Consider the following 14,103-nt stretch of genomic DNA (forward strand, 5'->3'; position numbering starts at 1 on the left):
CTCATGGGTGAATCTACTAGTTACATGAAAACATGAAATTTGGCCATAAGGCAAATTCATAATACATGACTCAGATGAACTTTATGTGATGTAATGTTGTTGCCTTATTAAATAAGTCATACACAATTGATATACTCCACCATATATTATGCGCAAACCGACAAACCACTGGAAATATTATTCAATTATTTAAAAAAAATGCTGATAAATATAGAAGCATGGACTTGTATAGAGGGAGGGAAGGGGAGGTATTGTATAAGTGATATTGTGTTTATACATGAAAAGACTATGAACTAAATGTCAGTATCAATTACTGTTAACTGAGATGCAAGTCTCATGACAAAGCATTTTGAGGACTGCTTAAGGAATTAATTAGTTTTTTGGGGGGTTTTTTGGTCTATTAAAATTGGCATGCAAAAAGATTGTCAACAATATTAATAAGTCTTAATAAAAAAAATTATTTGCTTTTGTGTGTGTGTGTGTGTGTGTGTGTGTGTGTGTGTGTGTGTGTGTGTGTGTGTGTGTGTGTGTGTGTGTGAGTTTTCTTGCATGCTTTGCTGGGGTCACTAGAGAGAGTTCCAGAAATGCAGGCAGATGGCTCACAGTCTACGCACGCAGAACACTGTGACAGTCCCCAACAGCTCCTCTGAGAAAAGGGTAATTAAATACTGAATTTAATCAGATTCTTCAAATTAAAGTCCAGCTGGGTTCTCTCCCAAACTCTCCTGCTGTTCATCATCCCCAATGCCTCTCCTTTGTATGAGCTGTCTGTGGAGCTCACTGTAGATGACTCACAAAACGCAAAACCTACCTGCTGCAGAGAGACAGCCTGGAGCTGATAATTAATGATAAAGTATTGTCTTCACAGTTGTGACAGGGCAGGTAGATACTGAAAACAAAACTGGCCTGAGAAAAGGATAACTAGAGTGTAGAATTTGTGTGTAGAGTTGGGGTGCCAGTATAACAGTTTTAGTCACTTCTGTTCATAGTGTAACACATAGATAACTGATGAAAAGTAGAGGAGCCTCTGTTGTTATGTTCTGTTTCTCTGATCTTCATGCCAGCTTTTGCTTGACACTGAGAAAAAGCTATCACTGAGAAAATATTTGGGGATGCATTCATTAATTCGGGGCACATAAGACACATTTTATGAGGAAGATTGCAAAGCTGCTATGATGTTAAGGTGGGATTTTATGCAGCATCTATAAACTATAGTGGCAAATGTTCCTGTGTTACAGAAAATGAGAAAAACTGACCTCTTCATGTTGTATCACTATGGGGGAGGGCAGGCCTTTTCAAAGCCAAAGACTTGGCACAATTTCAGCACCTTGGATAGCGTAGGCAACTGCGCTTTATTTAAAAACCCACAAACCGAATTGGAATTAGTAATAATTATGATCATATAATTGTTACCAAACACTACAGTTTAATCAACTGCTGATTATTCAAAAACTTTACGTTTACACATGAGCAGAGCATGCATTTTTAATAATAATAATAATTATTATTATTATTATTTTTGTCCACACCTCGGGAAGATCTGTCCTACATATTTCAAGCATCCTCCACGAATTAGCTGGATTAAACAAGTTAATATAATATAATGTAATATAATATAACATATTAAAAATGTCTTAATATGATGTATTGTTTAAAGAATTTGCGCATCTGTTTCTAAGGGGGGATGAGGGGGAGGGGGTTGAAATGGGAAATGGTGAAGTTTGCTCCACAAATAAGACCTGACGTACCCAAACGCGCATGATTTCCTTCCGTGTTGGAAATGGGCTGTATGCAAAAGCCGAGCCTTCTTTTTATATCTCCAGCAGCTCTGCATGTGCCTGAGTCAGACATCAGGGAACAGCCTAGGGCGCTAGGATCCGGAGGGGAAGGACTCTGCATTGCCTTCCCGCCTCGCTGATGTTGAGAAAGGGGGAAAAAAACAGTAAGAGATTCCTGCTGGTGAGCTCGACTTCCCAACTTCCTGCACGAAGCAGCGCGAAGGCTCGCAACACCGAACGCTTAAACGCTGATATCTACGGTGAAGAAAACGAGAGAAGAGCGAGGTGAAAGTGTGCACCAGCAAGATTCATCTCGGAAAATGTGAAGAGTGTGTTCCGATCGCGGGATGCGCGATATGCTCCAAAACATTAATACTACTTGCTCCCCTTTTGCACTATTTCGCTCATCTGCGCAGACATTGCATTAAAAGCGCTTGGAGTTTTGAATACGGCGTTTGCTCAACCCTGACTCTCAGTTTCCTTCTGCTGTTTGGCCTCTTGCTCTAAGTGACATGAGTGTCAGAAACCCGCACCGTTACAGGCTCCTGTGTTGGGGTCTGTCTGTGATCCTCATCCAGTCCATCAGCTCGCATCCCGGTAAGTGCACATACACACACTTCATACATGATCTCGAAAACAAACAAAAGTTGTTCAACTTCTTCCGTTGAACATTTAATACGAGGCAAAGACAATACGAATAAAGGATTCTTGAGACATTGGCAAAAACAGATTTGACATCTGCTTCATATACTGTACATGTATTGATTACCTACTAACAGAAGGCAAACAAACAATTGAACAAATAAATAAATAGACAAGGACAAGGTTTTTAAGCCCTATGGGTAAATATTAGGCTGGTAAAACACGGAAGACAATTCATTTATAGAGTGTTTATATATGATTTGTGCCCTGCCTGATTTGAGTTAAGGGCTCTAGGTGAGGGCTCTATGTGTTAAGTCAGGGCTTAAGATTTTTTTTCTTCAGTACATTACATTTGCTCTTAGAGCCTTGCAGGTGATGTAACCTTAAGAATTTTTTGGTCCGGAGCCAGTAAGTACTCACAATACATATTACTCTGCTGGAGTCTTTATTGATGTCTGAGATCATCCATCAGGAGCACTTACTCTCCATTTATTTCCCTCTTGAAATTAGATCTATTTGCATTAGATATAGCTTACAAAAATTACAAATTAACCATAACGTCAGTCTAATGAGGATCATCAAATTTCGCATGGAACCCTGCCATGTTTGCTCTTTGCTTTAAGTATTGTTTTTACAACACTACCTTTACATTAGTTACAGTATATGGTTGCCTAATGGCCGTAAGAGGTATAGGTATAGGACCACACCCAAAAAGGCATCTTACTGCTAAGCTATTGTAACATGTTTGCTCTGCAATGTACATCATCACAGTCATGTAAAAAAAAAAAAAAAAAAAAAAGCTGAGCTACACACTCTCACTAATCCGATTTTGCCACGAATGCTTTTCAAATTGTCAGGTTCAGGTTACCATAAAGAAGTCATGTTGTTTTTGGGCTCTGCGAGCTGTATTAGGCTTTCATGGCTTTATTAGAGGACTGATAAATGCTGTGGCTAAAAAGCCCTGTCATCTCTCAAGGATGCACCAGGTTGCACTTGGCTTAGTCACCAGGCTGATGATAGTCTATCTCTGTCAGTTTTTCTCCATCCTAGTTCAAGCCTATTGACATTCTACATATACCGTATCATAGGGATTTCAGAAAAAAACAAAGCCTCAAAGCTTGAAGGAAGGTTTGACCTGTCAAACTTACAGCCAGAGTTTTGTATGCCTATAAAAAGGATGCATTATAAACACATATACAATCTGGAGCTTGGAGGAAGCATAATCCCTGCTATTTAACAGCAACGAAGAATAAACATATTTGGATGATGAACGAAAGATTTGGAAAAAATGTAATAAAAGATAGCCAGAATGATATAAATTCAATGGAGGCATAATCGTCAGGACCTGCAGCTTGCTTCATGTCACCCTTTTATTAATATTTATGAAATGCCCAATAGATCATTATGATGACAGGTATGACCAAATTGCTAATAGATTACTACGGTTTATAAAAAATAATGTGAGAGATTCAGTGCACAGATCATTGTTGACTAAGTTTGGGCTAAGTGTGTTCACATGACATACTTTGAATGTGTTGTTTATAGAGCAGTTTATATTTAGATAAAATTTAGTTCCCAATAATATGACTTCTCAGTCGTAAATACTGATGGCTTTATATAGAGAATAAGTTGCGCTGTGATTGTTTCAAAAGAGTATAAGCATTCTGCTGGCCAGTAATGCCTATGGATTGTGTATAGAAGAAACTTTTTGCTTGTATTGTTAATGAGGTTCAGACATATTTAGCCTGGTCTAAGTATAATGTCCAGGGGTGGGTACTGTGTACTAAAACGCACAATGGGGCACTGCATGAACTCAGCCACTTACCATTGTTTCTTCAAAGGAACACAAAAAAACTGAAATAATTTGGTTGCGGAAGGGTTGGGATTTCCTATTACGTAATCCAGTTTGAGCTGGAATTCCATTTGTGTTCTATAACGTGTCCAGTGTGAATATGAGTGTTTGTTAATGGTATTTTTTATGAATTTATGTTTCCAGAGATAAAATCGCTTGGATCCATTAACTCTTGTCTGAATTCAGTGTGAACATTTCATGCCTTAGCATGTGAAAATATTTTGAATATGGTCAAATGTATGTGTTGATTATTTGGATTGTGATTGCACAAATACAAATGTACACTATTATTATAATATAAGATGCTAAGCTTAATTCTAGACAATGTCTTATTCCATAGAAAGATGCTAAATTAACCTCCAATATTGTTAAATCATTCATTAAATATCTTCACTTTAAAAAAGATATTTACTTAGGGCACAACATTTATTGAACACAACTAAGCTACCAACTTTTATCCATTTACGAGGTCACTTTGGAGCTGATTTGTTGACCTGAACAAATTGGGGCACAGTTTCTTTGAAAATGGCCCACCACTGGAACACAGCAGATCAGTGCTATTTGTGTTGTGGACTATCCAACACTTTAATGCATGTATGTTGTTTGTATGAGAGTATCATTACTGGTTGGTTTACTGATTGGCCACTTTATTAGCCACACTGTTAGAGAATACAGCTCATCTTCAATAACTTCAAAAGTGCTCTGTTGAGACTGCTCTACTGCTAAATGATATTTTTTTGCAGCCGTATAGTCTTGTGGCGGTCCTGTGGTAGCAAAATAAAGATTACATTTTAAGAGAGGAGAAGAAAAAAACGAAGAAGGAAAAGAAAAGGAAGAGAACAAAAAATGAAAGAAAATGAACAATAACAAGAGAAAATGGTGCGCATGTATGACGGCAAATCAACAACAATACACAATCTGACAGCAGAGCAGACAATAAAATACAGAAAGAAAAAGACAGAAGAGCAAAACACCATCTTTTTTTTCCCTCCTTTTGTTCATTATCCAAATATATTTGGATGCCAAATAAACACACACACACACACACACACACACACACACACACACACACACACACACACACACACACACACACACACACACACACACAAACAAAAAAAAACAGAGAAAACTAATGCACATGTGCAAAATAAATATATTTTTCTGACAGTTTATACAGAAATATGATTTGACAACAAAAGAGACAAATAGACAAAATAAAAAAAATACAAAATAAAAAAAGAAAGGAGGTAGTGGATGGATGTGCAGCATGAACGCTATTAAATATTAATGTTTTGTAGATGTGTTGTTCATCTAGACATACAGAATGTTACTGCTATATATGAGTGTCATAAAATTATATATATATATATATATATATATATATATATATATATATATATATATATATATATATATATATATATATATAATTTGTGTTGGTGCTAGAATACTTAGTGATTGCTTTATAAGCATCAGTATGTCAGCTTATGTAAAAGTTAATAATGTAACCCAAGTGCATGATTTGTTTCTTGTGCTATTGTTATTGTGTTCTTTTATGTTATTTCATTAAACTTTTCAATAACTGGGGTGGATAACCAAATGTACAAATGTTGTTAGTAAAGTTAAGCATCTGGTTTGTAATCCCACAAAATGCGTAGTGTACTGCCTGATGTGTGTTCTGAGAATAATCTCACACTGAAGATGCTGATGGTAATGATTTTATCTATAATAACTCTGGATTTACAAAAGTGAGTTCAAATGCTGAGATCGGTTTTAATTTTGAGACATTTTTCCTCATTTGGTTAACTGAGAGTGATATTGTGTCTTCATCGGATGATGAAATTTAATTGGATTTGCCAGCGTGTTCATCTTTTCTTTCAGTGTTAGAGATTCTTTCAGATTTATTACATGTAGAAGTTTTTTCTTTACATTTTTAAACAATTAAATATACAGGGGAAATTAGTCTTTACCTATGCCACATATAAGGAATATTTATAACAACATTATTTTTCAAATGCAAATATATAAAATGTAATTTTTTCTTTACTATTAAGAAGTCAGAATAAATCTTGACTGGGTGTGCGCTTTGGTGTCAGTCTGGGCTTACACGGTCGTGTTCATATTCCACCAGGCTTAAAAAGTGCTTTAAAAAGCAGGTCCATGATTGATATGTTCTGGCAGTGCGCTTGCATAAAAAATACATCCATGAATGATGCATTAGAGTTTCATGTACGCATTTGGTACAATTCTGTATGACAAATGAGTTGTATTTTTTTATTTGTTGGATTTGTATTGCGTCCAGCTTTGTGAGCCAGCTAGTTAGGTGGTGAGTTGGAATCCAATAAAATATAATACTTTCTGTTATAAATATTGGTACTGCATTCCAGTGCGTCAAGTCGGCTTCTATACAATAGTTTTGATAAGTGCTTTAAAGTTACATTTGAGTAACACAGACTAAGGAGGATGATAGTGCCTGTGCTTAAAGTAAATTGAGTGTTTAGTAAGGGTGGGCGATACCAATTTTCTTTTTTTCCAATCCGATACCAAGTACTTTCAAAACAAGAATCGGCAGTATCGTTATCAATATTTGTTTGTGAATGATTTTATAGTGTATTTTGATAGCCATCATCATTAATATTAAATAAACTGGGATAGACATACATTTTTATAATAATAGAAATAATATTAAAATGACTTCATTTAGAATATCCACTAGATCCAAGGTAACAGATGTAGATATAGGCTAATAAAATGTTTTTTTTAAATATCCTACTGTTTAAAACAAAATGTCCAGTTCAAATAGTTATACTCATATGCAGTGTAATATTCTGCTCCCCATTAAATTCTGTAATATCGTCATATCTGCTCAATAGGGTGTTTTACTTTTAGATGCTTTGTCATATTTGTGGTAATTTCCATAGTGGCATATTGTTTTTTGACATCAAGCTTCATCAGTGTTAAATATAGTGAAGTAAAAAGAAACAGATAATGCTTCTTTTTCTTTCAGTTATGATCGCACCATGCACTCAAATCCCCTTTTAAACATAGTGTGCTTTGATTGTGTGCTTTGATTGTGTTAAACAAGGTTGTCATGACAATCGGTGGTACAGCGGAAGAAGATATAGTTCACATTGACATTTCTATTTAAGTATTAGAAATATTTATATACCATATGGCATAATACTATTATTAAAATATTCTAAACTCACTTGTTTAAAAAAAAAACAGATAGGATCGATACTTCTATTTTAGAATCTATCCTTTTGATACTATGCCAGTATCCAAAATATTGATACTTCAGGATCGATGCGCCCATCTCTAGTATTTAGTCTCTAACTTGCAACTTTACATTTAAAATGTATTTCTGTTTACAGACAAATCAGATTCTTTTCAAATTTCTTGATTAACTTAGTGAACTATTAAAGCAAATGTAATGGATTCTACAAAAAACACTATTTCATACTGTCTGCATCATACTGTCTGTCTTTGAAGCGATGTTGGTCATATTATTTTATCTAATTACTGAAGCTATGAATAATCTGAACAGTAATAGGGAGAGTGGATATCCTTCCATCCATCCACATCCATTAATGCTGGGAGTTGTTATTAATAAATACTGTGGCTATTGTTGGATCCACATTTGGCTTAAGCACTAGTGACATGAAAGCAGTGCCCATTGCTTTTTTAATCTTACCTGCTATTCTCATAATGCATTAAACAGGAAAGTCATCAGGGTTTGGTGATTTGATGGTTAGGGGTTGCTTTTAAATGTTAATTAATTAAGTGTTAATAAAGCTTCTAAAGTTTCATTTTCTGGTTAAGAATTTGATTATTCAAGAGTTTCCCAATGAAGTACATGTACTTTTGGCATTAGAGAATGTATCTCGAAAGCGGTATTTATAGCTGCTGGGCCCTTGTAAATCCTTAATTGTTGTTATAATTGTGTTTTTATTTCTTTGTTAAATTAATTTGGTTTTCTAAATATTTTCCTGATTTATTGTTATGCTTAATATAGCTGAAAGAGCAAATGAACTAAACGTTTTGTGGATTATATTATTTAATTACTAAATAATCTCTCAAGTTTCCTTTGCCGTCTGTGTGTGGGGTTTAAAATGAGGGATACTAGAAGAGATTTCGGATTTTGTATAAACTGTTTCCTATATGAGTTTCTTTTTCTTTTTAATACATGCCATTTCACACAGACTTTTGGTTGTCAGTCCCTTTTTACTGATGGAAAGGAATAACGGGAGCTGACATATTGTATATAGTAACAGATGGGCTAGGGTCAGTAATTGTTTACTTACAAAGTGCCTCCATATGGTAGATATAAATGGCAAAAAAAGGTGTGTGTGTGTGTGTGTGTGTGTGTGTGTGTGTGTGTGTGTGTGTGTGTTTGTGTGTGTGTGTGTGTGTGTGTGTGTGTGTGTGTGTGTGTGTGTGTGTGTGTGTGTGTGTGTGTGAAAGGTATGTCAGAGATCACAGTGCCCTGTTGAGAATGACTCTTGGCCCCTCTGTCAAATAGGTATAAAGCTCTGCTGGAAGCTCCAACTTGACAACCGAATCCATCAAGGGCCACTTGCCAGAAGACACTAGTTTTTGAATGCTTTACCTTGCCCTTCACTTTCCCCAGCAGCACTCACTCTCCTCTAATGAGCACTCCTCTGCTCTGTGATTGAATGGTCGTCTGTGTAATGAAAACAGAAAGGAATTCTTTCTCCTTCCCTTTTTCTAATCTGTCTATCTTCAATACCTTGACCTGTATAAAAAGAGCCTATAAATCGTTTAATTGAAAGCAGAGAGTGAAAATCAATACAAAGGAAGCATTAAACTTAATGGAATGCAGTGATCCAGATCCATATTTCATATCCACAAGATGGGTGTGACTTTTACACATGTCACTTGGCTTTTAAGTCTAGTTTTTTTTTTTTTTTACTTTTTTTCTTTTCTTTTCTTTAAGTGGTCTGCTCTTAAGTGTTTTGGAGGTTTGAAGTGTTGTGGATGCTGAGCTGGTAATATCTTAAGTGATGCCCAAGGTTTATAATATGTCCGAGATGGAAAAATAGAAAACATAGTTTATGTTATTTAATACAGTAATAATAACAAATAATAATATATAATGTTATTTTATAGCGCATCATTGTTTGCATTCTGCTGCTGATTATTTGTAAAATAGCTTTGCATAAATTTGTGAAAAAATCTAATTAAAAAGTGGAAAGGTTCCACTTTTATGTCAATAATTATTTCGAATTCTCAGCTTTTCAAGTTATTGATCTTAAATTGAAAGATACCAATCTGACCCTAACCCTGCTGATATTCTACAGTACAGTAAAATGAAAAGGATAGGTATTTAATCACAAAAGGAGGAACGTAAGTCTGGAGCAGTCAGAACTAAATCAAATACAGATAGACAAAATGTTTAAATAAGCACAAACAAGATCCTTTAAATTTCAATACACTCTGTATTTTATTAATGGATCATCATAAAAAAACATAAAAGTGTTGCTAGTTAAAGCAATGCCTCCCAAAATGCTTACTAATTTGCCCTTATTAATTAGATTGCATATGCATGGTCTCATGCTGCTACGCTACATTAATTTGGATTCCTAAGATATTAGACAGAGTTATTACCCGGGTGTGAAAAAGCCATGATATATTTAAGTGTGTATATGAATACGTACAAAACTCCACATTCTCTGAAAATACTGCACATGTGGGGATTATATGGATAAATATTGATCTGTCTACAGGTCAAATAACCAAACAACTTTTGCAAAAATTTACAAGTCTGTAGTGCAGACACTAAACACTGCAGTATTTAGATATTTATCTTTATTATTACTCAGTAAGCATTGCGAACGATTCAGCTAATTAATAACTAAACAGGGAAAGAATGTTAGTAGTAAGAACTCACTTTATTAGTGCATTTTGTATTATTTTGTATTTATGTTTTCTACTGAGAATTGTCTATTGAGAATTGTCTAAGCTTGAACAATAGGACTAGATTGGACTCGAAAGATTTTTTTGGCTCTGTTAGACTGTTCTGTTAGACTATTTGCAGCATCATTGTTGCACATAAATATATAATATTTATATTCATATAGAATGCACTCAAGAATCGGTTATTTTATCAAACTCTTAAATGTACATATAAAGCACCATTAGTTTCGCAAGACCATCTGCTTACCGGAAAATTCTGTTTTTTAATATATTGCTATCTAATTGGATTAAATTACCTTAACAGAACATGTCATGTGAGCTATTACTGACATTTTTCCATTTCTCAAATATGCCACTGTATCAATGTTTGTGTTATGTTAGCAGTCATAATGAGTCATGACTTACGATGAATAATTTAAGCCTACTTGATTCTTTCAGGTAACATGGTTAGCAGGGCTTTTTATTCCAGGTAATATTGTATTTCTTGGAATTCTCTGAATAGGATTGTACATGTTTTTCTCTGTATCTTGCACTTTAGTCACTTAAATTTGCACTCTGTCAGTGATTAGTGGATAACTTAAACAAAGCTGATTTCATGTAAAAACTGTAATGATTTTTTAGGTAACCCAGATAAAGACAAGTTCTCTTTTGAGTCTTGTTCCTATCAAGGTTTCTTATTCCTATTGTCTCAAGAAGATTTTTTCCTCACCATTTAGACACACACACACACACACACACACACACACACACACACACACACACACACACACACACACACACACACACACACACACACACACACATATATATATACACACAACTTTGTTGGCTGATTATCAGTGCCGCTTCTTTGAACAGGTAAAGCTGGAAGCTGGTAATCAGAGAAAATTGTGTTTGTTGTGGGGGCCAAAGTTTGGTGTTGTAATTAAAGCTTTGGAACTGATGTGTTATTTCTTTCACTCTGAGTTGCCCTGCTGTGCACCCAATCAGTCTGTGGAGTAAAAAAAGTTTCAAGAAAAAGGAAGTATTTTTTATCTGACATAATGTAAGAAACTAAAATGAATTTGATCACAGCAAGGGGTTTTACCAAGAGGAGAAACTATAATCGCCTCACAGTTGCTAATGCCTTAGTGTAAATACTAAATGAAGACTTATTTGTCAATTTATGGTATTATTATAAATTATTTTATATATTACCAAGCAGTGAACATTGCTGGCCATGCACCGACTTTGATCTCTTCCAATTACACAGTATGAGCATTTTTAAATCGTCTTAAAAAATCATTTATTAGAATTATACATGATTAGGTGATTATAATTTGCCTCTATAAATGATGTTAACAAAAAGAAGATATGCTTGCTCTTTCTATAAAACTGTATTTTATATATAATTAATTCTGCTAATGAATTTACCTGATGGCTTTGATAGAATTGGTTAGTGGACAATTGGTCATTTTAATGTTTATGTTAGCGTTTAAATAAGAGATTTGGCCCATAGAGATTTTAATTGCGGAGTTATCACTTCATATGTCTCGGCAACCATCAGAGTTATCTGGTTCTTCAAATTATGAAATACTTGTTATAATATTTTCACCAATAAATGACCCTATTAGAAATATCATACTAACTAACCTGTTATAAGTTAAATACATCTGAATAGTATATAGTGGTCCACTCACTAATGACTTTCCCTCTCAGGAAGTCCTGTATTAACGTTTTAAATAGGCTGTACTTCTTAGGAAACAATAAGACAATAGACTAATGTTACGTCCATAAATACAGGATAAAGCCAGGATGTTGCTGGCTTATGCAAACAATGCAGGCCTCATTGCTTTGACTCCACTTTGCCGACTATGGAGGCTAGACATCCATCTTGTTATTTGCCTTTGACTTTGATCGTTTTGATAAGATTTCTAAGACTTCTACACAATACTGAAATAGAAAAATGAGCTGTACGAAGAAAATCTACTGTGTGATTGGGTAAACCCAGCAAGTGCCACATACTACCTAAAACATTAGTCTCATTTACACTTTCATTAAATATCTTGCTATTTTGCCTTTTCACTGTTTAATCTATATCTCATTTTAAGATCTAGACAGTTGAGTTACAATAATGCTATCAGAGATATAAAATAACATTTTCTTTCAGTATTTAACGCACACATTCATTTCAGTTTAAAATACAATTTAATTTGGTATAATACAAATTAAATGTTCAAATGAAAATATTTGAATATGACATGATCCCAAGCTCTTACTGGAAGTTTTTTGGCTGACTTTTAACAAAAAGCCTGCCGGGTTGTGTTAGCTGTTCCTCTACCTTTGATTACTATTCCTCTGTGTATACTTTTATGCGTAAGCAGACAGTCACAACTAGCAGAAGCTGTCAGTCAGCTGCTTGGGCAGAGGCTCACATGTCTGCCAATCACAGTCACAAGATAATAGTTATGTGGTTTTTGTATTGTTTTCTATTCATGTTCACTACTCTGCTAGTCTCTATTTTATTTTTTTTTACCCAGTTTATAGTTTTCGTTTGCTATGCCTTATGTTTTGTATTGTTTTACAGACTAAATAAAAAAAAATACAGAAAGCGTAAAATACATTTGCGGTGTATGCAGCACAAAGTCGATGTAATGTAGCTCATGTGATTTGAAATAAGAGTAATTGAGTCCACTTCTTTCCATAAACCTTTCCATAAACAAATTTCGCCAACATGTCTCTGTAACCTTGCACATTTCTTTAAGAACATTTCTGTTTAGATAATGTTATATACATAAATATTAACCACACACACATGCACACACACACATGCACACACATACACACACACACACACACATTCACACACACACACACACACACACACACACACACACACCTGAGATTAACCAGCTAGCGTGGGAAGCAGAAGGCTGACTGAATATAAGAGCAGAAGTGCTCACTGCATGGTGCAAAGCCACTGTAACTAAAGCAGATAAATTGCCACTGTTGACACCCTCACACACAAAAGTCATTCAGAAGTTGGATAGATGGTTAAAGGTATGTCAACACCCAGACCCGCTTATCCAGCAGGTCATCGCCAAGGTTGACGTTGTGTATGAACAGCGGGACTCTAAAATACTCCGTGACGGGTATTGATGATGGCCAAGAGAGTCTTAATGTAGCCATGAGTCTTTGTGACCTTTTCAGCTGAGGTGTGTTCTGCTTTTGGCCTTTGAGAGCTTGCTCTGAAGCACAGTGTAAATATGTGCTGTGCTATTCTCCTTGCTGTTTGTTCAACACTTTTAGAAACCTTTGATAAACATGTGGAGAAAAAGGATTTTCCAAGCTCACACAGGAGACAGACGCACCCGCTGTGACGTGTACAGAAACATTCTTTGTTTTTGTCATTATGTATAGCTGTTGTATGTCTGAAGGCATATACGGCCATCTTTAAACCTCTCACTTACTAAGGTTTCTTTGTTTACTGGAGCTATAATGCTTGTTTAAGTGTAATTAAGCCTGTATGCTTCCATGTTAGACTGAAACCTAGTTTCCAGCTTCCTATTGTGACTGTGGGCTGTTTATGTGCTAGGTTATCCAAGTGTAAGTGCTCCCTTGTGTACATAGCTGGAGCATTTTTGGACTTCTGCTGAGTGTGCTACAGTATGATGGAGTGTTTTGATTAATGGAGCATGTATGCAAGACAATTACTACATCATATCTGTCCACTGCTGCAAGGTTGTTAGACTACATATACTGCAGACTTTGCATATACTGTATTAATCTTTGTTCTGTGTGCCATTTGTTTGGTTATAGCCTAAATAATAATGACTAAATGGTAGTTTACAGACTGTGAAAATATTTTTTCAGCAGTTTATAATTACTTTCTAATTAGGCAATATCGCATGA

At 35.1% G+C, this 14,103-nt stretch overlaps 1 protein-coding gene across 2 annotated transcripts in view; it reads left to right on the forward strand.

Moving 5' to 3' along the window:
- Positions 1 to 1,760: 1,760 nt before the first annotated feature.
- Positions 1,761 to 14,103, forward strand: part of ca16b (carbonic anhydrase XVI b) — an 84,966-nt gene continuing 72,623 nt past the window's right edge. For both annotated transcript variants that reach the window (XM_083529033.1, XM_083529034.1), the window contains exon 1: positions 1,761 to 2,375. In XM_083529033.1, coding sequence (XP_083385159.1) covers positions 2,291 to 2,375 — 85 coding nt within the window. In that variant the 5' untranslated portion in view covers positions 1,761 to 2,290. The remainder of the gene's footprint in view (positions 2,376 to 14,103) is intronic.

Source organism: Silurus aristotelis (genome assembly GCF_946808225.1).
Source record: "Silurus aristotelis genome assembly, chromosome: 2".
Taxonomy (NCBI): domain Eukaryota; kingdom Metazoa; phylum Chordata; class Actinopteri; order Siluriformes; family Siluridae; genus Silurus; species Silurus aristotelis.